Below are 25875 nucleotides of genomic sequence, written 5' to 3'. Positions count from 1 at the left end.
CAGATTTTTGTGGTTTATCCATGGACTCAGCAGGCAATGGATTTCAGGAATTGCAACAGTCTCATCACAAGTACATTGTACAGTGCTACGTTTTATAGACATTTTATTTATTCTAGTGCATTTTGGCACTTTGAAAGTAGTTTATATATTTGAATATTTGGATGCTAAGAGGAAGGAAATTGTGGCAGTCACTGGCGGTTCATACACTATGTACTCACGTATTGCTTGAAAGAAAAGCTACACATAACTGTAAAATAGTAGACGTGACACAGTGGGTAATAACCAACAATAGCAAACATAGTAGAACCAACATTTTACTGGCAGTCACCTATAGTGTAGGTTTACACAACTCTTCCCTGCCTTATGCAATTTTTTCAATAGGCCTACTTTTTCTGAGGTTATTTCTGAAATCAGTAAAGATATTTTAAATATGTCTTGTGACTCCAATGAAATGTGTATTTTTGTCACCGAATGTGTTTCATTTTATTGAAATAAAATAACATCAGTGGTCTTAATGAAACATATGTACCATATGGCTTGCTTTCTCCATCTAAAAACAGTTCATTGCGAAAGATGTTGATGTTAATCTTAAGATTTTTTCTCACATGTTTATAAATACAGAAGTCCTTACATTTTTTCTTTCTTGTCAATTTATGTCTTTACTTATCCTCAAAATCTCAAAATTTGTCCCCCAGGGGCCCACAGCACTTTTGTGTGTGACACGCATGGTTCCCTGAGCTTGTTGTTGTTGTTTTTCTCTTCAGTCCAGAGACTGCTTTGATGCAGCTCTCCATGCTAATCTATCCTGTGCAAGTTGCTTCATCTTCCAGTGCCTACTGCAACCTACATCCTTCTGAATCTGCTTAGTGTATTCATCTCTTGGTGATTCCTTGATGCCTTAGAACGTGTCCTACAAACCAATCCCTTCTCCTAGTCAAGTCGTGCCACAAATTTCTCCTCTCTCCAATTCTATTCAGTACCTCCTTATTAGTTACGTAATCTACCCATCTAATCTTCAGCTTTCTTCTGTAGTACCACATTTTGAAAGCTTCTATTCTCTTCTTCTCTAAACTAATTATCGTCCATGTTCCACTTCCATACATGGCTACACTCCACACAAATACTTTCAGAAACAACTTCCTGACACTTAAATTTATATTCGATGTTAACAAATTTCTCTTCTTCAGAAACGCTTTCCTTGCCATTGCCAGTCTACATTTTGTATCCTCTCTACTTTGACCATCATCAGTTATTTCGCTCCCCAAATAGCAAAACTCCTTTCCTACTTTAAGCGTCTCATTTCCTAATCTAATTCCCTCAGCATCACCCAATTTAATTTGACTACATTTCATTATCCTCGTTTTACTTTTGTTAATGTTCATCTTATATCCTCCTTTCAAGACACTATCCATTCCGTTCAACTGCTCTTCCAAGTCCTTTGCTGTCTCTGACAGAATTACAATGTCATCGGCGAACCTCAAAGTTTTTATTTCTTTTCCATGCATTTTAATTCCTACTCCAAATATTTCTTTTGTTTCCTTTACTGCTTGCTCAATATACAGATTGAATAACATTGGGGATAGGCTACAACCTGGTCCCACTCCCTTACCAACCACTGCTTCCCTTTCATGCCCCTCGACTCTTATAACTACCATCTGGTTTCTGTACAAATTGTAAATAGTCTTTCACTTCCTGTATTTTACCCCTGAGACATTGAGAATTTGAAAGAGAGTATTCCAGGTAACATTGTCAAAAGCTTTCTCTAAGTCTACAAATGCTAGAAACGTAGGTTTGCCTTTCCTTAATCTATCTTCTAAGATAAGTTGTAGGATCAGTATTGTCTCAGGAGTTCCAACATTTCTACGGAATTGTAAGTGATCTTCCCTGAAGTCAGCTTCTACCAGTTTTTCCATTTATCTGTAAAGAATTTGCATTAGTATTTTGCAGTCGTGACTTATTAAACTGGTAGTTCGGTAATTTTCACATCCGTCAACACCTGCTTTTTTGGGATTGGAATTATTATACTCTTCTTGAAGTCTGAGGGTATTTCATCTGTTTCATACAGGTGGTAGAGTTTTGTAAGGACTGGCTCTCCCAAGGCTGTCAGTAGTTCTAATCAAACGTTGTCTACCCCCCGGTGCCTTGTTTCAACTTAGGTCTTTCAGTGCTCGGTCAAACTCTTCACGCAGTATCATATCTCCCATTTCATCTTCATCTTCTTTCATTTCCATAATATTGTCCTCAAGTACATTGCCCTTGTATAGGCCCTCTATATACTCCTTCCACCTTTCTGCTTTACCTTCTTTGCTTAGAACTGGGTTTCCATCTGAGCTCTTGATATTCGTACAAGTGGTTCTCTTTTGTTCAAAGGTCTCTTTAATTTTCCTGTAGACAGTATCTATCTTACCCCTAGTGAGATATGCCTCTGCATGATTACATTTGGCCTGTAGCCATCCATGCTTAGCCATTTTGCACTTCCTGTTGATCTCATTTTTGAGACGTTTGTATTCCTTTTTGCTTGCTTCATTTTCTGTATTTTTATATTTTCTCCTTTCGTCAATTAAATTCAATATATCTTCTGTTACCCAAGGATTTCTACTAGCGCTCATCTTTTTATCTACTTGATTCTCTGCTGCCTTCACTATTTCATCCCTTAAAGCTACCCATTCTTCTTCTACTGTACAACCTCTGGTTCTTTAAGTTTATCCAGGTCCCATCTCCTTAAATTCCCACCTTTTTGCAGTTTCTTCAGTTTTAATCTACAGTTCATAACCAGTACATTGTGGTCCGATACCACCAGTGGCTTTGACCAATGACGTCATACGTAAGGCAAAGATGCTGTAATGGACAGTCTATGAATGGAACAGATCATACTCTTAAACAAACGAATGTAGCATGCCGTAAAATAATACATTTAACACAACTATTATTTACGTGCGAATTTCTGTTAAACGAGTTGAGGATGACTGAAATAAATAAGAACATGAGAGCAATTACGAGTGCATATATTATATTTTCTGCACGTACTGCAAAAACGGTGTAAATAATGAACCGTTGAATAGTTGGAATTGGTAACTAGAAGCAACCTATGTAGGAAATCATTTCTAGTTATCGATTCCAATACTGCTGTTTGTTGCACAAAAATCTTAAAACGTGCTTAAAAATGATCTTGTAAGTGAACTACAGAATATGACTAGAATTTCAAAAAATGAACAAACCTTGCAACCAGTAACTATACTACAGGAAAGTCACACCAACTACAGTAGCTCCAAATAAAACTCAGTACAATCGATACACCAGGAGTGACAACAAAAATAAGAGAAGTGTAGAGGAAACATCGGTAAGGAAAACATAAAAGTGGCTACATAAAAAGAAACTTACCGCATATGAACTTCCACAGGAGTCAAAGATTGAGGCTGACAAGAACGAAATAAAGACATAACAGAACATAATAATCTTAGAAGGTGAAACTGTAATGAAAGAAGCAAAATCCAGAATAACAAATGAAAAAAATAATAAGAAATGCAAAGTGTCTCGCATGAACAAGGTACCACCCAAATCAGCTGTTCCCTACCACCCGCCTTCAATCAGACGCAAAATTTTAAAATAAAAAAGAAAAAAAATGAAACCACAAATCAATCACATAAACCCTCCGGCAAAGAAACAGCAATAGCCCTCGGCCCAACCATTGTAACCAGAAAATATTAAAAGTCCAGAAAAACCTCCCTCCAGAGAAACCAAAAAAGTAGAACTCACAAAATACATTAACATAAAAAAACACAACACAAAACAAGAGGAAAGTATCAGACCCACTAACACCTAATTAACAAAATGAGGCTTGTACATTTTACTAACAACTTTCATAAATGCAAGAAATAAACAATAACCTTTAGGAATACTCTCCCTCCAGCAGTATTCATCTAAATGGCCTTGGAAAACTGAAATCTTTCTCTTTCCCTGCCCGACAACAGATTTCACAGCCCCCCCAATACCCCTCGATAGTATTAGTACATGCCCCCGTCTTATAATCTTTAAACTGAATATTGTGATTCACGACCAAATGATGATAACCCCTTTCACCCAACCCCTTGTATGAAGCAAACCCATCTGACATGACTACAGAACCTTCTTCCACATATTCTTCTATTAAAGATGTCAAGACTTCCTTTGTCCGATTTGGTACAACCCTAAATACAACATCAGCACAGTCTCCTCCAGAAACCACTACTCCAAAAACCCAGAGCCCAACAACCTCGTGCCTCCTTTCATACTTTCTCATTCCAAAATGTGACTCATCTACTTCAACTATAACCCCTGTCCCCCCCCCCCCCCCCCCCTCCAATGACCCCCTATACTTTATAAATTCTCTGCAGACTTCTCTACAAAATGAGAACCAGTCGACTACAGTGCCACATGAAACCCCTGCTTCGTGCATGGCAGATTTGCAAGAATATTCATAGCAAAAATAGTAGGTTAGCATGACACTTACTTCTAAACTCAGCCTCGATCTTTCGAACCACGTCCCCCTGCTTATGGATCTCCATATGTTATTTTTTCTGCACCTCCACATGTATTCGTCGGAAGTTCGTGATGGCGCAACCTTCGTCAAAACCATATAATTTCCACAGACACTGCACTTGGAAAATTCAGCAATGAAGCCCAATGTTTGCAAAAATTTTATAGTTGATGTACGGTCATTCATTTTCTGAAGCAGAATTTTCGCAGTAAAAACAACTAACCCATCCATAACAAACAGCGTGAGAAATCAAGCCCTTATAAATCACGACTACTTATAAATGATGACTACTTTCATTAACAAAAGATGCTGAAAACGAATTACGAGACCAAAACAAAACAATCGACACCGAAGTTTTAATATACACCATAACATCCACGATATATATATATTTTTTTATTATGAGTGGAATATGAACGTGTGGAAAATTACGTAACTCAATAATATTCATTCAATTATGTAATTATTTCTTAAAAAGATGATAATTATGTAAAGCAGAGACAATATTTGTCTCACATTCTTTGTTAATCTATGTCATTCTTTTCTTTTGTTTTGTACCCTTTTGTCGTCTTCTTCTGATGTACATCGCCAACACAAGACATGAATCAATTTGAGGTCTGTTGAATGAAAAACATTTAACGTAAAATTAATGTAGTTTTATGTTCATTTGCTGGTTTAAAAAAGAAAAAAAAGAAAAAAAAAAAAAAACAAAAAACAAATAGAGCCAAATGCGTTAAAACTATTTATGATTAATTATTGAAAAATCACTTCCTCTTTTAATTATAATTTTGTATTAATTGTCTTATCATAGCTGCAAGAAGTGCAGCCATTGTTAGTTGCGATTATATAGCAACCTCATCTGTACTTCTGGTCGAAATATCAAGGGTTTGTGTTAAACTAATTTGCAAAACAGTATTAATAATTTGATTTGGTGGCATCAATTTAAATGATTAATTATTTATTGAGCAAAGGAAAATCTTAATTAAAAAAGAAAACCTCTGTCTTTTGTTGGCCGCCATCTTAACTTTTATCTCTGCAGCAAATTTAAACTACTTGAAACTGCAAACAGTATTCCGATGTCTAAGAAATAAACGTGCACCAGTGGTACTGAACTCTATTTATAAAAAAAAAAGAAGTCGAATCATACTGCATCTTCTAAGAACAGTGCTGATGGTATTTATTGTTGAACAAGATTTCATTGCTGATGTATGAGGCAAAAATTAAACTACGCACGAATCACGGAGAAAAATATTTCTGGTAGCATACATCAGTGTTGTGTGCGGGTGGTATTCTGTGGTTACTTTTCATGATCAATTTGCTAAGAATAATTAAATCCATCGAAGAAAAAAATTATAAAAGCTCTGATGTACGATCTGTTATTTTAGTGATATGAACACAACTTACAGTCAACATTATTACACTACGTCAGGTGGAATTCTTGTGCAATTTGAACAAAATAATTATCTTTAGTATGAATATTGCATTATACATTTGTATAATATTGTCAGTATCTTTTACAAAATCAAATCAATGGAACTGCTAAATATCAGAGTGAATAACCGCAGAATACCATTCAGTATCATATCATCCATATTCATTGCATTTGTCCATGTTGATGATACGCAAAACCACCACAACGCGCATAACGAGGATATCCAGAGAAATCATTTAACTTTCATCAACAGCAATCTGTGGCACAAACAAAATAACATTACACATTACGTCATTGGTCAAAGCCAACTGGTGGTATTGGACACTAGAATTGACCCCACATCTGCCCCTGGAAATCTCTTACACTTTAAAATCTGGTTCCTAAATCTCTGTCTTACCATTATATAATCTATCTGAAACCCTCCAGTATCTCCAGGCCTCTTCTAAGCATACAACCTTCTTTCATGATTTTTGAACCAAGTGTTAGCTATGAATAAGTTATGCTCTGTGCAAAATTCTACCAGATGACTTTCTCTTTATTTGTTACCCCCATTCCATATTCATCTACTACCTTTCCACTATCGGATTCCAGTCATCCATGACTATTAAATTTTCGTCTTCCTTCACTATCTGAATAATTTCTTTTATCTCATCATATGTTTGATCAATTTCTTCATTATCTGCGGAGCTAGTTGGCATATAAACTTGTACTGCTGTGGTAGGCATAGGTTTCATGTCTATCTTGGTCGCAATAATGCATTCACTATGCTGTTTGTAGTAGCTACCCGCTCTCCTATTTTTTTATTCATCATTAAACCTACTTCTGCATTACGCCTACTTTATTTTGTATTTATAACCCTGTATTCACCTGAACGGAAGTCTTGTTCCTCCTGCCACCAAACTTTACTAATTCCCACTATATCTAACTTTAACCTATCCATTTTCCTCTTTAAATTTTCTAACCTACCTGCCCAATTAAGAGATCTGACATTCCATACTCTGATCCGTAGAAAGCCATTTTTCTTTCTCTTGATAATGACGTCCTCCTGAATAGTCCCTGCCCGCAGATCCGAATGGAGGACTATTTTACCTCTGGAATATTTTACCCAAGAAAATGCCATCATCATACAGTAAAGCTGCATGCCCTCAGGAAAAATTATGGCTGTAGTTTCCCCTTGCTTTCAGTCATTCGCAGTACCAGCGCAGCAAGGTGTTTTGGTTAGTGTTACAAGGCCAGATCAGTCAATCATCCAGACTGTGGCCCTGCAACTACTGAAAAGGCTGCTGCCCCATTTCAGGAATCACACGTTTGTCTGGCCTCTCAACAGATACCCCTCTGTTGTGGTTGCACCTATGGTAAGGCTCTCTGAATCGCTGAGGCACGCAAGCCTCCCCACCAATGGCAAGGTCCATGTTCATGGGGTGGTCCTTGAGCTACTGCAGCCTTTCCCGGGCTGCTTTACCTCCCCCAGCCTTCTTCTTTCCCTCTACCCTTGCCTTCCTTTCCCTTTGCTCCTTTCTTTCCTGCTCTTGGTGTTCTTTATGTCGCCTCAGCTGTCCTCCATCTCCAAACTTGAAATCTCTAGTGTGAACCAATTGAGGAAGAACTCCCTCCCTGGGGTCCTTGGAGTGGGTTCCTGTCCCTTTCCCTTCCCACCTCCCCCCTCTCCCTCTCCTCCTCTGATTCCCCACCACCGCCCTCGCCCTTTGGTCTCTTTGCTAGGTGACCAGCTTGGTACCCAGTCCATGTGGTGGGGCTGTTATCTACCCATCTGGCTGAGCCCCCTGACAACACGGGGTTCATATTGAGGACAAGTTCAGTGAAGTTGAGTCATTAAGCAAGATGAGAACTGGGTCTGTCCTTATAAAGACAACTTCTGCCAGTCAGCCTCCCTTTGTGCCTGCGATCATTTAGGAGACATCCCCGTGACTATCGCTACTCACAAGCCACTCAATATGACATAGGATGTAATTTTCCAAAGGGACCTTCTCCTCCAGGTCGATGATCCAAGAAGGTCAAGGTAATGGTGTACAGATGCAACGTGAAACCATACATTCCATCTCCCATGTGTTGTTCCATTGCTTCAAGTTTGACCACATGTCCTGGTGATGCGTTGCCACTTCCATCTGTGGTGACTGTGGTTGCCCTCTTCCACCTCCACCTCATCCCGAATCAGGATCCAGGTTTTATTGATGTCACCCCATCCTTGTTGGTGACAATCACCGACCAAGTGACGTGACCTCCCCTCCGCTTCTTTACGTCTCACTTGGACTCTCACCACATCATAATACAGTGGAATTGTAACAGATATTGTCATCACCTCCCAGAAATACAACACCTTGTTTCCTCCTACTCTTCATTCTGTCTTGCTCTTCAAGAAATGCACTTTTGTGATGACAACTCTCCAACATTTCACGTTATAGGGCATTCTGTTGGAACTGTGCCAGCCCCGGGATACCATCTGGAGGAGTCTGCACATTGGTTTGTACATATGTTATTAGTGACTTGATCGCCCTTCATACCAACTTGGAAGCAATACTGGTTAGAGTGCAGGTGACTCTGGCAATCACCTTTTGCGATGTCCACCTCCCTCCAGGAAGGCCATTTCCTTATTTTGAACTGTCTACCTTAATACAGAAACTCCAGCCCCTGTATCTCCACCTTAGGGACTTCAATGCACACCACACCCTGTGGTGGAGTGCCACTTCATCGGATAGGGGTCCTCTACTCGACCAACTTACTACATACTTGTATATGAGTCTTCTCAATGACTGTTCCCCTACAAACATCAGTGCTGCTCATGGAACCTTTACTGCTATTGATCTCACAATCTCCTCCCCTGCTCTTGTGGCTTGGCTACATTGGGCTTCCCGTTGTCATCTTTGTGACATTGACCACTTTCTGGTGATTCTATCATTACCCTACTGCCACCAGGCAGACAGGCCATCACGCCGGGCATTCCAGAGCGCCAGTTGGCATTTATATATATCTGCTGTGCACTTCAACACCTCTCCCTTGAACTGCATTGATCCGGTTGTGCAAGGCATCTCCATCTCTATTCTTCATGCTGTTGACACTGCTGTCCCCCTATCCACAGGCACCCTCTTCATCGAACGGTACCGTGTTGGACCAAGGATGAAGCAGTCACTGTACAGCCGACGGGTGCTGCAGTGATTTAAACGACATCCTTCACAGACATGCCTCCTTCTGTTTAAGCATCTCCATGTCAAGGCTCGTTACCTTATTAAGTGGAGTAAAAACGAATACTGGGAGCACTGTGTTTCCTCCCTGGAGATGTATGGCTCTTCATTACAGGTTTGGTCTAAGCTCTGCAACTTCCTGGACTGCCAGTGACAGTCAACTGTCCAGGGGATTATCCTCCAAGATGCCCTGTCTATTGATCCATTGGTCCTTTCCGAACATATCACAACACACTTTGCGACAGCACCAGCATCCTCTTCCTATCCTGCTATCTTTCTCCAGCACAAACACAGAATTGAACCGCCTCCCCCCCCCCCCCCCCCCCCCCCCCCCCCCCCCTCTGTTTCAACCCTTACCAACCTGAGCCCTATAATGAACCCTTCACTGAATGGGAATTCTTGCAGGCTCCTACCTCTTCACATGACACGGCGCCAGACCCAGATTCCATCCAGAACCAGATGAACCAATGCTTGGACATTACACAGGGGCACTATCTGCTCAGTACTCAGGGTCTTCAACTGCATTTGGCTGATGGGTGCCTTCCCCTCACAATGGCGAGACAGTATAATTATCCCCGTCCTTAAGCCTGGGAAGAACCCAATATCACTTGACAGCTACCACACAATTAGCCTGATGAATGTACTTTGTAAATTGCTTGAGGGTATGGTTAGCTTCCAATTATGTTGAGTACTCGAATCCCAGGGCCTTTTGCCCCTGTTTCGGTGTGGCTTCTGGGAAGGACAATCTCCAACTGACCATTTACGTAGATTGGAAACTGCAATCTGACAGGCTTTTACTAACTGTTGGCACCTGTTGTGGTCTTCTTTGACCTAATAAGGCATACAACACATCTTGGCACCATCACATTTTATTTACACTCCATGACTGGGGCTTTCACAGCCCCTGTCTGAGTTTTATTCGCAAGTTTTTATTCGAGTTTGAGTTGGCAATTCACCAGCACCCCTCAGATTCAGGAGAATGGTATTCCACAGGGGCCGGCCGGAGTGGCTGTGCAGTTCTAGGCACTACAGTCGGGAACTGCAAGACCGCTACGGTCGCAGGTTTGAATCCTGCCTTGGGCATGGATGTGTGTGATGTCCTTAGGTTAGTTAGGTTTAATTAGTTCTAAGTTCTAGGTGACTGATGACCTCAGAAGTTAAGTCGCATAGTGCTCAGAGCCATTTGAACCATTTAGCCATTTATTCCGCAGGGTTATGTATTAAGTGTCACACTCTTCCTCAGAGCCATCAGTGAATGGGCTTGTAACCTCTGCTGGCCCTCAGGTTACCCTGGCACTGTACTTTGACGATTTTTGGATCTGGTGTGGCTCCCACTTGGTAAAATGTTCCAAGGTGTCACCCGACGAACTTCTGCAAGGGCCGTCTCCCATGGTTTCCAATTTTCTCCTTCCAAAATGGGGGTTATGCATCTCCTCAATGCTGCAGCACAGTCCTATTTCTTGGGCCTTATTTTTGATAAAAAGCTGACGTAGTTGCCACACATTCGCCACCTGAAGACTACATGCATGTGGAAGCTTAATGCTCTACACCTCCTGGCCCACACATCTTAGGGCGCAATTCATGCCACTCTTCTCCATATTTACTGTATGCTCTGGTCTTGTCCAGACTAGAACATGGAAGTCAGATTTATCTCTTAGCAATTCCTTCCATTCTGAAAATACTTAGTCCTATTCACCATTGTGGGGTGCGTCTGGGTATTGGTGCCTTTCACACTAGTCTCGTTGACAGACTCCTCAAAGTTTGGGCATACTTTCAATTATTTATTGCACATTTATTTTTCTTTTTTTTTACAAACATTCAATATGCAAGCCATGAGTGACCTGGCAGATGTCAACACGGTAATCAAATTCTTGCCATATCCAACCCAGCATGGCATTTTCGACTGTGGCAGTCACTTCCCGTATTCTCTCCCGGAACTCTGTTACATCATGTGGCAGAGGCAGTACATACGCCAGATCTTTAATGTGTCCCCAAAGAAAAAAGTCACATGAAGTGAGATCTGATGACTGGGAGGCCATTTCATGAAACAGCTGTCTCCTTCTGTAGCACGGCTGATCCATAGATGCGGCAGCTCCATGTTCAGGTACCCACGAACTTCACAACGAAAATGGGGTGGAGCCCCAGCTTCTGTCGCAGGACTTTCCACACAGTCATTGGAGCCATTTCAAGTTCACGGGATGCACAGTGCACAAATTTCTTTGGACTCCTTAAGAATGTCTCTTGTACACGCACCACATTCACTTCACTCACACTGGGACGTCTGCTTCTTTTTGCTGGGCACAAGCAACCAGTCATAACGATTTTGTTGTGCCAGTGGTAAATGGCCTTCCTTGTTGGTGGCTCCTTACTGTACTTGGTTCCAAACATTCACTGAACAGCTGTAGCACACTAGTTTTTGTTGAACTCCAACACACAGAAAGCTCGCTCTGCACCTGAACTCGCTGTGTTTGTGACTAGTGCTGACTATCGGCAAATTACCAAACTACTCTGTGGCAGTATAGATGAAAAAAAACTTTCAAGCTTTCCCCTCAAAATGACGTATGTATGATATCTGAACAGTGTTTGGTTCTTGTGCAATAAATAATAGAAAGTGTTCCTGGACTTTATGTACACCCTGTACATTGAAGCCAACTCCTGGTTTCTTATGCAGTCGTCATTCGCATTCCCTGACCATCCCATGTACCCTGTCCTCTTTACAAGCGAGGGACACCTCCCTCCTAATCACTGCCCACATGTGGGATTGCCAGTTGGAATGCATCTCTCTTCCCTCTAATGGGATCTCCATCTCCACTCACTAAAGTGTGCCCTATTTATTTCCTGTCACAGCCCCCTTGGATGGTGCCTAGACCATGGATTAGGACTGACCTATTCCTGGGTCCTAAGGTCTCTGCCCCCCCTATCGTCTTCCAGCGTCTTGTACATTCTATCTTTGCCACCATCTTCTACACTGATGGTTCTAAGATGACAGATAAAGCAGGATACACTCTCACGTTTCCTACTGGCTTAGAACACAATTTATTGCCTGAATCATGTAATGTATTCACAGCAGAGCTGCTAGCTGTGGCCAGAACCCTCAGTTTTATTACTCAGGCCTTCCTCCCCAGTGTTTTAATATGTACTGCCTCAATGAGCAGCCTGCTACTCTTGTCATCCTTTGGTCTCTGCTATCCGTGACCTTCTCTCCTCCCTTGGCTGTGGTGCCTGCTCAGTTTTCTTTCTCTGGGCCCTAAGTCATGTGGGCATCCCAGGGAATTAACTGTCTGTCTGTCTGGCTAGAGAAGCTGATACTCACCCTCCATTCCCTTTCTTAACTCCAGCTGTGGAAATGCAGATCTATGTCAAATCTCTCTTTGCCCAAAAGTGGAATGACATCTGGTGCGCTACTGCTCTCGGTAATAAACTCCACATAATCAAGGACACTACTGCACTTTGGTGCTCTTCCTTCTGCTCCTCTTGAAAGGAGACCACTGCATTAGGCTGTCTACACATTGGTCATACCAGGCTCACCCATTGTTTCACCGTGAGTAATGAACCACTCCCACAATATGGTTGTGGAGCCAGACTGATGGTATCCCAGATATTGGTGGAATGTCCCATTCATTTGGCTCTTCCTGCTAAGTATAGTCTTCCTTAATTTTAATGATAGCAGACAATTCACAGGTGGTTGAACTGGTCCTCAGTTTCCTCGATGAAAATGGTTATTTCCAGATATAAGGTTTTGCTTTAATCTTGGAGCAGGGGCGGGGTGGTTGAGGCTAGGGCCTCAATTTTTTTCTCAGTCTAGGACCCCGTGACCACTCCTCTGTGGAAAGATCACTCTTTTTTCCAATTTTTAGATTTGGTTTCAGCTTTTACTGTGTGTTTGACTCCCTTGACCAGATCCATCCACTTTTAATGGGCCCTCTTTCTCCTGTAAGTAACTTTGGAATTGCGAGGCTGATGACTTTACCATTTGGTCCCATAAACCCTCTCAATTAATCAGTCCATCAGTCTCAAAATTTGTCTGGGAAAAACACTTGAACTTGTCTCGAAATCAGGGAAATATCAGGGAATTTCACTTGGGGAAACTTGTGGCAACCCTGTTGGTAATTTGATCAAACAATATCTGACAGTAATTATTACATCTGTTTAGAAAGGAGTAATTTGATCTAGGCAAACTTCAAATAACCAAATATAATAATCCAAATCATATAATATTCTAGCATACGTCTATATAAAAACAAAACACGCACAATTCCGCAGTTACGCTTTTACACTGAAGTGCCAAAGAAAGTGGTATAGGTATGCATATTCGAATTCCGATATATGTAAACAGGCAGAATATGGCGCTGTGGTTGGCATTGTCTATATAATACAGTTGTTACATTGGTTACTGCTGCTGCAATGGTAGATTATCAAGATACGGTGAGTAGCAACTTTCCTTCTCTGGTATTGTTATCAAGATATAAGTGAGTTTGAATTTGGTGTTATAGTCAGCACACAAGCTGTGAGAGACAGTATCTCCAAGGTAGTGATGAAGTGGGGATTTTCTCATATGACCATTTACCAAATGTACTCTGTATATCAGGAACTGGTAAAACACCAAACCTCTGATATCGCTGTGGCCGGAAAAAGGTCCTGCAAGAACAGGACCAACAATGACTGAAGAGAATTGTTCAAAGTGACGGAAGTGCAGCCCTTCCACAAATTTCTGTAGATTTCAGTGCTGGGCCATCAACAAGTTCAGTGTGCGAACCATTCAATGAAATATCATTGATACAGGCTTTTGGAGCCAGAGGCCAACTCTGTACCATTGATGGCTTTACAACACAAAGCTTTATGCTTTGCCTGTGCCCGTCAACACCAACTTTGGACTTTTGATGATTGGAAACATGTTGCCTGTTTGGACAAGTCTTGTTTAATTGTATCGAGCAGATGGACGTGTACAGGTATGGTGACAACCTCATGAATCCATAGATCCTGCATGTCAGCATATGACTGTTCGAGCTCGTGGAAGCTCTGTAATAGTGTGGGGCATGAGCAGTTGGAGTGATATGGGACCCCTGATACATCTAGATACGACTCAGACAGGTGACATGTATGTAAGCATCCTGTCTGATCACCTGCATCCTTTCATGTCCATTATGCATTCCGACGGACTTGGACAAATCCAGCAGGACAATGTGACACACCACACATCCAGAATTGCTAAAGAGTTGCTCCAAGAGAACTCTTCAGAAATCAAACACTCCCGATGGCCACTGAACTCCACAGACATGAACTTTATTGAGCACAGCTGGGGTGCCTTGCAACGTGTCATTCAGAAGAGATCTCCACCCCCTTGTACTCTTATGTATTTATGAACAGCTCTGCAGGATTCACAGTGTCAATTTCCTCCATTACTACTTCAGACATTATTCGAGCCCATACCATGTTGTGTTGCAACACTTATATGTGCCCGCAGGGGCTCTACATGTTATTAGGCAGGTGTGCCAGTTTCTTTGACTCTTTAGTGTAGTTTTTCTTGGAGTTAGGCCTTGGTCAGCATGTAACTTGCTGCGGGATTTCAGTATTCTCTACACTGTGTGCCTCAGGATTATTCGAAGATATGAGCAGTGACTCTTAGAATCAATGACAGACTTAACAAGTAACATTTGTAAACATGCCACTCTACCTTAACGAATAATTATCATCATTCTGTTGTGCTTTGTAGACAGTTTGTTGAGCTACTATAGGAAAAATTACTTTGTGTGCCAATTAATTCATGATTCTCATCCTTTTGGCAGAATATAAAGTTATCCATCAAATGTGAGTACAAAGAGACCTGCATAAACAATTTTGATCTGTAATGAGTGCCTGGTTTTTAGCTATGGGAATCAAACTTTAAATATGTGAAGTGATGTCATGCAAACATTCGAAAAGAACAACTAGACTTCTCTTTTTATGTATTAAGAGATACAATCCTATCACGAGCATTTTCAGGTAAAGAACGAGTGTGTAACCAATGAGCAATTGAAACGGATCTGTCAGTTGTGGGATATATTATTTCATTTGCTTCCCTGAAGTAGGAGTTAATACTGCTGAGATACATCATCAGCTTGTCATATTTATATGGATGGGGTTATGAGTGATGGTGTTGTGAGTGAGTGGCGCAGAAACTTCAAAGTTGGTCATACAGATGTGCATTATGACCATTACAGTCGGCTGTGATTGATCAAGTTGTGCAATATTTTGCAAAATTGTGTGCAAGAGGTCTGTTTACAATTTCCAAACTTTCTCAAGATGTGCCTCAGCTTCAAGGACAACCCTCTTTAACATGTTCACAGAGTGCTAGATTACCATATTTTTGTGTATAGTGGATACCAAAATATCTAACTGATGTTCAAAAGACTGAAAGAATGGATTCAGCCTTGGCATTTCTTCAGCGTTATTGTGAAGATTGGGGGGGGGGGGGGGGGGGGGGGAAGGGGGGCGGGGGGAATTTCTGTTCTGATAAGAATCATGACTGGGGACAATACATACAAGTAGAACATGAGCTATGAAACTAAGGAACAGTCAAAACAGAGGATGCACACTCATTCTCTCAATGATGCCAAAAAATTGAAGCAGAGGCTGTCAAACTACAAAATGATGGTTACAGTTTCTTGAGATCACAAAGAAACTGAACAACAGACTTCATGAGACTAACACATGACAATATTGTTGCACTATAGGTTTGTTGTGGCTTTTATGAAATTCTGTGAAGGGCAACCTAAAACAAACAGCACTTGATGATTATCAAAGGAATCATTCTCCTTCGTGACAATCCATATCCCATACTGTGAGTCAAATGAAGGAGACCAATTATTTTGGCTGGGAGATTTTTCATCACCCTCCCTACAGTCTGGACGTGGCACCATGTAACTTACATCTCAGCACTTTGTGACTAATGTTAAGCTCAAGGATGTGGTCAACAGCAGACGGTAGAACAGGGCAACACAATACTTTGATGAAGGGATAAAGAAGCTAGTGTCACGGTATGACAGTATTTGAATTGGGTGGCAACTATGTGGAGAAGTAATTTCAACACACTGTATATAAAAATGCATCCATTTCCTTTCTTTTTTTAGCAGCCAACTGGATGTTAATTTATGAATAGCCCTTTTACTACATCATTGCCAAGTAAAAAAGTTGTATATCAACAGGAGAATGAGTGGCTGAAAGTACAATGTAACAAACCATTCTGCTACAGCAAGTAACTCTCCAGGTACACAGATGGAAAGAAGTGGTTCCAGTCCACAGCTGCTGGAGACAGGGATCATGTGCGAGTGTGAGAGTGAAAGACTTGTGCTTGTGTGTGTGCTTTCTGTTTCCAAAGAACATCTCTTGGCCAAAAGCTTGAATGTTTAGTAGTTTTTTTCATTGTGCTTGTCTACAACTCAATGCTTCCTCTGTGTAGTGAGGAGCAATCTATGCTTTTCATAATATTGTTGTTATTCCATCATGGACTATCTACTGTTTAAATATGAAGATACGGCATTTAAGTCAAATCTGTGTATCTTCAATCTCATTTATTTTTTCTCAGTGACATGAATATGATGTCTTCTGTCAAAATTTCGAGCCTGAGAAATCATGGTCGATGCATAAAATAATTCACTAATGTTTTGTCCTCCTATGAAGAAGACATCTTCAAATATAAAACATTAGTAACTGACAGCAACCAACACTATTTTATGTCTGAACATGTCTCCACAGATGGGCACGGAGTGTGTGCGAATAATTTTGTGTGTTGATTACAACCCCCCAGCTCAGAAGATTTAACAGAAGTAAAAACTGGCTATGAAAGGATACACTGTAGCCTATTAAGAGTCTGGTGTTATGGTCCTGTGGTGACAATTTTCCGGCTTGTATTTCTTCTGTCTAATACATTCTACAAACATTATTAGTCCATCTGCTGAAAACCACCACATATCTGCTTAAATAGATACTTAAATCAAACAATGGAAAATCCACGATGGAACGTAACAATATTACGAAAAGGAAAGTTGTCACTCACATATAGAGGAGATGCTGAGTCCCAGATAGGTTGAACAAAAAGACTATCTCAATATAAGTTTCCAGCCAACAAGGCAGCCTTTGTCGAAAATAGACCACACACACACACACACACACACACACACACACACACACACACACACACACACACACACACACTCTTTCGATAAAGGCTTTGTTGGCCGAAAGCTTATATTGTGACAGTCTTTTGTTGTGCCTATCTGCAACTCCGCATCTTCACTATATGGTGAGTGGCAACTTTCCTTTTCAGATACGTGCAAATTCCCTAGAAATGCACTGCAGGAATTCTTAATGCTCATGGTGATTTGAAGAATGCTGACATCAAATGAAACTACTGACTCTAGGCCTTTTTCTCTCAACAGAAATTATCGTAACTGGCATATTGACATAAATGTAGAGGGGTAGAATTTGAACATTACTTCTACTTAAACTCCTCCTCAGTTCATAAGTATCTGGCTCTTATACAGATATCTTCAGCTTCCATACATTCTTGCCATAGCTTTTGTGATCATCTGTCTTTCCTTTTCACATAAGTTTGGCTGCAGGAGCTGTCAATTCTGAATGTAATGCATTCATCACCATAAAAAGTATTACTCTTTAATATTTTCTTTCAAATATTATTTCAATACACATTTATTTCAAGTAGCATCATACCAAATAAAATTACAGCAATAAATACATTACAAACAATATTGTACTCTGAAAGTATTAAACACATATTCAGTTTCATCCAATATTACAAAAAAATATCTAAAAAGATTCAGTAGAAATGAACCTCTTTAGCATTTCTCTGAAGAATGTCATTATGCTTTCAGAACTGTATGATACGCATTTCTTTTTTTCTGTAGCACATCTGGCAAGCAAACACTGAACTTTTTTTATATTTGTGAAATGTACTGACAGTGAAATTAATGAATGATCAGAATTCTGGTAATTCTGTCATTTCTGTCTCCACTTGGACTGCTATCATCCAACAAAATTTTAATAAAAGAAGCATATTCTGCAAATAATGACACAGTGTCATTACTTTCAAGTATTAGTACTAGCAGTACTAATCATCCTAGTAATAATAGTTACATACTTCACAGAAGTTAAATTTAAAAAATTGTCCACTTTTTTTAGTTTCTCATCATAGATTACTTAAGGCAGAGGTATTCATCCACATTTCACATTCTATTTCTGTTGTAAATTGAAACTGTAAAAGCAGAGGAAGCATTTTTCAAGCAGTTTTAAATTTATAAGCTCTTTTCTTGGGGAAAATTGAAACAATGCAGTTTTGTGATCATACATTCATACAACATGCATACACACAAGTTATACTCAGCATAGGGTCCACAACTTAATAACACAATACACTTACATATATACACGAACATCAAAGTCTTAGTTGTTACTAAGTTAACTTAGATAACATCTGAAAAATTAGAACAGTATAGAAGAGCTGGTGTGTAACAATGATGTTTTTAAAAAATTATCCCTACACGTGAGCTTCTGGAAGTAGACCAGTCAAAACTTAAGGAAAATAAAATTGTTTAAATGATGCACACATTAGTTAAGTGTAACAACTGAACAAGAGACATGTGAATCACTTGCTGTTTTCAAGTTGTGGTCAATAATTCAGATTTTAATTCCAGATTTTGACTACCAGATTTTCCTTGACCAGTTAAAGTTCTCATAAACAGTTCCACAAACTAAATATTCACTGGATGAAATCATTAGTTTTACTTAAAAAAAGAATCGATCTAACAATGGTATACATATTCCTGCATTACTTTGCCCTACTGATATTGTGCAACTTCTGGCCAAAGACTATGATGACTCAGATAATTTGCATACAATTTTTAATATTCCATTTCTAGCTGAGCAACACTGACATTGATACATTTTTCAACACATATTAACATAATTGATAAAAATCAAGAATTAAAACTGTACAGCAAACACTGACAAAAATATCTGTATACAGCAGTTACACACCACTTAAGTATTTTGATTTATTTTCAAAAGGGACGTTATAGCAAAACATATATTATTTACACTTTAACTGACTACTCACTAGTAAGTAAAAGTCTCAACATCATTGTTAGTATATATAAATATACATCCTGATGCTGATACATGGATTTGCTAATCATCTTAACAGCACTGATGAACTTTTCTTCCTGGACCCTGTTTTCAAATTTAATAGGTGTACATATTAAGGTGACCAGACATCTTGACAGGAACAAACAAAGTGTCATAAGCTTACAGTACATCTTACTTTTTGCTCTACAATGTATGAACTAGTGTAAATGGAAACCACGTAACCACATATTACAAACACTGGAAACATATGTCACACAAAATGCTGAACACTGTTTACAATATCTATACATTTAATTGCAATACTTTAACATATAACATTCAGAAGTTATCCAAAGTCAAGCAATGAGAAAGTATCATTATAATAAGATCTTTAATAGTGATCACACAATTATTGTCACATCATATACATTTAAATGTTCTTGCTACAGCATATGTTCCAACAGCCCTATGACAGTATAGAAATCTGATCACCTTATGGAAATAAATGCAATGAGTAATGTATTCACATACATACAACACAAAATATATTTAAATAAATTGTGCACTACTTAGATTTTTGGTATTCTGCTTGGTTTTCCCCTCTAGAGTCTTTTCAACCACATGTGGCAAAAATAACATACTGTACATAAATTATTCTAATAATGCAAAACTTAAAGTAAAATACTGTATACAACTGATACATAATTACATTTTCACATACGAGCATAACATTAAACATTTTAGCAGAAACGAGTATTTCAATTTACACATTTTACTCTTTGCACAACACTTCCACCACGTAATAAAAAATATATAAATATTGGTAACACATGATGCGTGTATACATAGCTACACATTTCCTTTAATGGACACATTTAACTTCTTTATATGTTAATATACACATCTTTATATTTTCGGTCGGATATACCAAACATAAAAATAACAGCATTAGTCACTTCACAACATTGCACAGAGCTCGCACATTAGATTTATTCATCCTCAAAACTTTCACGGAATTGTTTGCAGTTCGACACTTTAAAACTGTTTGTTTTTATAAATATATGTACATAATTTTAAAGATCCGGTTTGTTAAAAAATGTAGTTTTCCACAGTGAACGCACTAAAAATCTGCGCACCATAAAAGATGTTTATGATATATTCATGACTATTTTGGCATCTTTGAAATAGCTAACACATTTGGTAGAAAATAATACCACTTTTATTCTTTGTGTATGGACAATCTTGAAGAAGCATTATAAAAGTTTGCGTAATCGCTTATCACTTGGTCTGGATGCATCTGTTAAACACATGTTCAGTGGCAATATATCACTCTTTAACTTACTACATCACATGTAGAATAGTTGGCACACTTAACATTTTATTTTAGTTTTTAATATAAAAGTAACACAGACTTACACAATGTATACATTAAACGGTATCAAATGTTATATCTTCTGAAACTACTCTTTAGCACTTTGTTGTATTTTTAGAAGTCTAGCAAGTCAGTTTTTTCTGACGTATGAAGTCCCCACTATTATGGTCTTCTTTCAGTCTTTGGCTCTGTATTTAAGTGCTAAACACTATCCATTCTTTTTTGTGCATGCTCATTTCAGTTCTGCTGAAACATATACCGTGAGTACCAAAGCATGTCTAAAGAATATTCCTTAGTTCCTGTATCTCATTAAAAACTGTCTGTTGTCAGGTGTAGAATACACACAATGTGTCATGTAAGCAAATCATTGGGAGAAATGAATTTATCATTCATTTTAAAAAATCTGACCACTGTTTCAGCACAAGGAATTGTGCTGAGTCCACTGAAGCCACCAGTGCTTTTTATTGAGGCAGCTTTTCTGATGTGACTCAGAGCTGTACAGTGCACCTAGGATATCCACGGGGCTTTCCCTTTTGTGATGCGTATTACCAGTGTTTGATGATATTTTGACATATCTTGAGAAAAGTCTCTGCCCCAGGCTTCTCTTTTTCCTTCTTCGTTTATTTGACTCATTTCCACTAGATGAACTCTTTTTAATGAAACGTATATTGAATGGATCCTCTGCAAGTTCAGGGTAACGTTGGACATCATGGAAATATTCACCATCATAATTTGAGGCATATCCTACCTTAATAATCTCTTCTACTTCAGCTGCTGACCAGTCCACAGTTCCTACAAAGTTGTTCCGTAATGCTTCCCTCTCTCTGTGCCAAGCCTTTCGGACTGCCTGTCCTTTTGCATGATGTAGCAACCTTTGCTTCTCCTTCTCTGGTGTTGTTCCATACCGTAAATTTACTACAGCACTTAATCCATGTATTTTCAGGTCACCAATTTTACCAGTCCCCCCACTACTCTCTAAAATCCCTGCTTCCTTCTCATGATACGTTATGTTCACTTGACCACCTAGGCGCTTTAGTTGACCCCGATCTTCATTGGCTCTCCATGTTTCCTCTTTCACAAAAAAGAATGCATCCTGTTGTGCATTGTGCACCAAGAAGGTAAATGGTAATAGGTATGACTGATTGAAGACAGATGTAAATACATCCTTGTATATTGCATTTGCTCCAGGAACGCTACTAATAACAGCATATCCTTCTTGTGTTCTCGATACAAGTATACCGCGACCAAATGGTGGTTCTGAAGCAGCACCCAAACGCCTGAATGGAAACACTGATGCTGGATTTGTGGCAGGGAAGTTCCCAGGTGGCCAAGTATCTCTCTTCATTGCAGATCGAGGTGGGGATGACAAAGTTGAAGCATCACCCAACTGCCGTTCTGCTAGGTGTGCTAGGAAACCAGATGCCACACCAAATGCTGGAAGCACTCCATTCTGTTTGAGCTGAATTGAGGACTGTGACAGCATAAGTTGAGGCATTGCAGCAGACAACATTCCTTTGGTAGGATCTCCAGGAAAAGGTCCAAGTGAACCACCAAACCCGACAGTTGACAACAGACCTCCACCTGGCAGGCTTGCAGGATAAAGTTGAGGAGCCAAGCTTTTCAGATCATATCCAAGGAGTGAAAGCCAACTTTCATGGTCTGAAAAGACAAGAAGTGTGTTTACAATTAATTCCAAATCCAGCAAATACTCTGACCACTCCATGTTACTATTATATCAAATAATTATTATACATTACAAACCTGTTAGATGCTGTGGATTCCTTCTTACATTAATTGGATCATTTCCATTAAAGCGATATAGATGCAAGTGTGTTGGTGTTGCTACTCTGTCCAATACTCCTTCCCACATTGGTGACATCCACTGTCCAATCAATGGATCATAGACCTTTCCATTTGGCATGTGAACAAGGGAAGTTACCTGAAAAACAGAGAACTAAATGTAGTTTTTGTATTTTAATAAGCTTTGAATTTCTTCATTTTTTTGAAAATCTCTGTTAAAATATCACTGCCATCAGTTTAATATGGCATTTGACCATGTTAGCCAATAACAAAGCTGCATCTCATCATCTGATGTATGGGTATGTGTGAACTGGTTCTGAAAAATTTCTGTTCAGTTTTTTATCATGCACTGTACCACAAAGTTCCATCATGAAATGTCTTTGAGACTCCATCTGGGTTTGTTTGAGTGCCTGGTGCAAGCCTTTCTATTTTATGCCACTTTGGCAAATTGCATTTATTTGTGGTGAATATGAGATGAATTGATTAGGACAACACAAATAAGCAGCCTCCAAGATGAAGAAAATTTCCGACTTGGCTGGGAATAAAAACTGGAGCCCCTCGATCACACAGTAGTGTACCAGATAGAGGCGTGGAGTTATGATGTTGTTGTTCTATCATAAATGGCAGGGAAAGAAATGTACACAAGATTTCCTGTTAAAATGAAGCCCAGATGCTCAATAACGTTCACATCAAGTGACTCAGAAGGCCTAATGACATGTTGATGTTAATCCACATGTTTGATAAATTATGACTGAACAAACCTAGCAGTTTCAATTATGAATCATCATCGTGGAAGAAGGTATCTTTGTTATGAAATATCATCTGTGCCATAAAATGAACTTGACCAGCTAAAATTACTGCATAATGATTGACCATGATTCTTCCTCGGAGAGTAAGAATAGGACCTACAGAATGCTACGAATCAGAAGAATAAATCTTTTTGCAGAGCCACCTTATGCTCCCCAGTGAGAGATGCATACTTGTAATGATTGACTGTGCCTTCCAGAATGATGAGATCACCCAGAGAATGCCACAATAACATCTTCCAGAACACTCTCTCATCTGGCCTGGACTGTTCCAATGATTGTTGTAGGATGTTTGCCATCAGATGTTTCATGCTGTTCATTCCAAAGGGCATTAGTCTGATGGAGCATAAAATGGGAATCATCTGCAGTTGCACATCTATCTACCCATACAAATTTTCACAGCCATCATTCACCCTGGCCATTTATGGCCCCTGGTGCAACAGAATTGCCTCAGCCTCAGTTTTGGACTGCACCATTTTGCCATGCATGGTATAATTAAACCATGGTGGCATACAAACAATTTACAAACTTAGTGTCCACAGAAATGCTTCCACTCTTGGCCTGAAAGTCAATGGTCATATCCTTTTGGACATTGGATACATCAGCTGCACATAGAAGAGTGAATATTAATTTATTACTAGCTGGGTTTTGCAGCAATCTAGGATTGTATCTCCCCATCATGATACAAAACAACATATATACAAATGATATTCATTTTGTAAATTCAAACATCTTTCTTTGAATTTATAAACTGAATATTAATATACACAAAGTAGCCACACACACCATAACATGGCTTGCAGAGTAGAGACGTGGATGTAGATACTTGTGGATAACAGCCACACAAACAAGTGTGTTGTAGAAATGATACTTGAACCTTATATCAATAAATCAGCATCTTTTACAAATAGTTAAGTAGTAACTTTTGCATGTGCAATTTTAATCTATACAAACATTTAAGGAATGGAAAGGAAAAGATAAAGGTGTATGCTTTTTTGCTATTCTATAAAATCAAACTCCCTAGCTAGATTGCTATTCATATTAGACACAGTCAAAGTCAAGCCTTAGCATCCAGAGATGATGTGTGTGTGTGTTGTGCTTGTGTGAATATGTGTGGTTTTTTACTTCTGAAGAAGAACTTTGTCAAAAAGATGAAATATTTCTAATATTCTTTCTCACTGTGCCTGTTGGTGACCCAACACCACCTCTATGTGGCAAGTGGCAATCTGTCTTTTTTTTATTCTAGAAGTCTACACTCTTTGTTAACATTTTAAGTATTCATGTAGAACTGTTGATATTTCTGTCAGGCCACTTGAAAAGCTGCAGCTTCCTATTCCTCTGGCTGAAATAATAATTAAAACACCAAACACTTGAAGAAAAAAAAACATTTATAATACTGAACTGCAGAACTAAATGTTGGAAAAGTTATTTACTGTGATACTGAATTGCTAGATTAACATTCTAAATTATTTTACCTGGTCTAGAAGTCCACCACAGAAGTCTACTGGCAGATAAAGATATGGATTTGAATCATATACAATATGGCCATATGGTGAACGCATTATTTCCCTTATGCCTTCTCCATACTGATTGAAAACCATAACAGGAGTTCCACACTGGTCTGTTGCAATATAATATTTGTGCCTGTGCACTTGAGCAAATATCAGATGACCACGGTCATCATAAACAAGAGACATGAGTTTGCCATCTCGCGGACTGTAGATCTGGCTTACCTGAAACAGTACAAAAATGCAATATTTAAAGCGATGGTGATGTCTGGTGCCCATCTATCTCACTGCACTATTGCACAGAGGAAATAAAATACCCAGAAATAATGTTGAAACTATTCCAGATTTTGTTCATACTTTACATGAAAATTCAGAAATTGAATCACGGACAGAGTTATCTAGAAGACAACAGTTGCCAACTTTTTCCAACATGTTGAGAAAGGAAGTTTGTGAAGTAAAATCTTCACCATAATAATAATCAATAATAATAATAACAATTTTTCTCACACGACATACTGCAAGTTTTGGATCAAGGCAACCAAGTAAATGCCATACTTCTTGACTTCTGAAAAGCATTAGACTCAGTAATTATTATTATTATTATTACAGTTAAGATTTTAATTATTATTATAAATGACTACATAAATTTTTAAAAACACAGGGAGAGAGAGCATCCAATCTAAATCATAATTATGTTTAGCATACACTCATGCGCAGTTATCATATTATGATTTAATAGCTAGAATAAGTAATACTTGAACAGTAATTAATCTTCTTTGTTAATGTACAATTCTGATATTTGTTGTAATTTTTATTCTATATATCACATTTTCTAACACATTTATGACATTTTGTAAACAGTTCTATGTACCAGTTACAAATGCCAAGAATGCGAAAAGCTTGAGGGAGTGAGGGGGAGAGACCAGATACTCTGAACCAAAAAATATATGTACAGAATGAATACATATGACTATTAGCAAATCCGGAAAGTTTAAAAATAGGAAATAATTGCTAACATCTGATTGACTTTTATACCATATGGCATGAATTTTCCACCTGCAGCTTTATTCCAAAACAATTGCATCACTGTAATTTCTGCCAGTGAATAACTATGCTTCTTTT

The 25875-nt window shown here is 38.9% G+C and overlaps 1 protein-coding gene across 1 annotated transcript in view; it reads right to left on the bottom strand.

The window, feature by feature from the left end:
• Positions 1 to 17840: 17840 nt before the first annotated feature.
• Positions 17841 to 25875, bottom strand: part of LOC124788744 (teneurin-a) — a 191951-nt gene continuing 183916 nt past the window's right edge. The window contains exons 30-32 of the mRNA XM_047256026.1: positions 24721 to 24978; positions 22401 to 22578; positions 17841 to 22298 (exon numbers count right to left, since the gene is read on the bottom strand). Coding sequence (XP_047111982.1) covers positions 21055 to 22298; positions 22401 to 22578; positions 24721 to 24978 — 1680 coding nt within the window. The 3' untranslated portion in view covers positions 17841 to 21054. The remainder of the gene's footprint in view (positions 22299 to 22400; positions 22579 to 24720; positions 24979 to 25875) is intronic.

This window comes from Schistocerca piceifrons, chromosome 3 (assembly GCF_021461385.2).
Source record: "Schistocerca piceifrons isolate TAMUIC-IGC-003096 chromosome 3, iqSchPice1.1, whole genome shotgun sequence".
Taxonomy (NCBI): domain Eukaryota; kingdom Metazoa; phylum Arthropoda; class Insecta; order Orthoptera; family Acrididae; genus Schistocerca; species Schistocerca piceifrons.
This window is presented reverse-complemented; position numbering and strand designations above follow the sequence as displayed.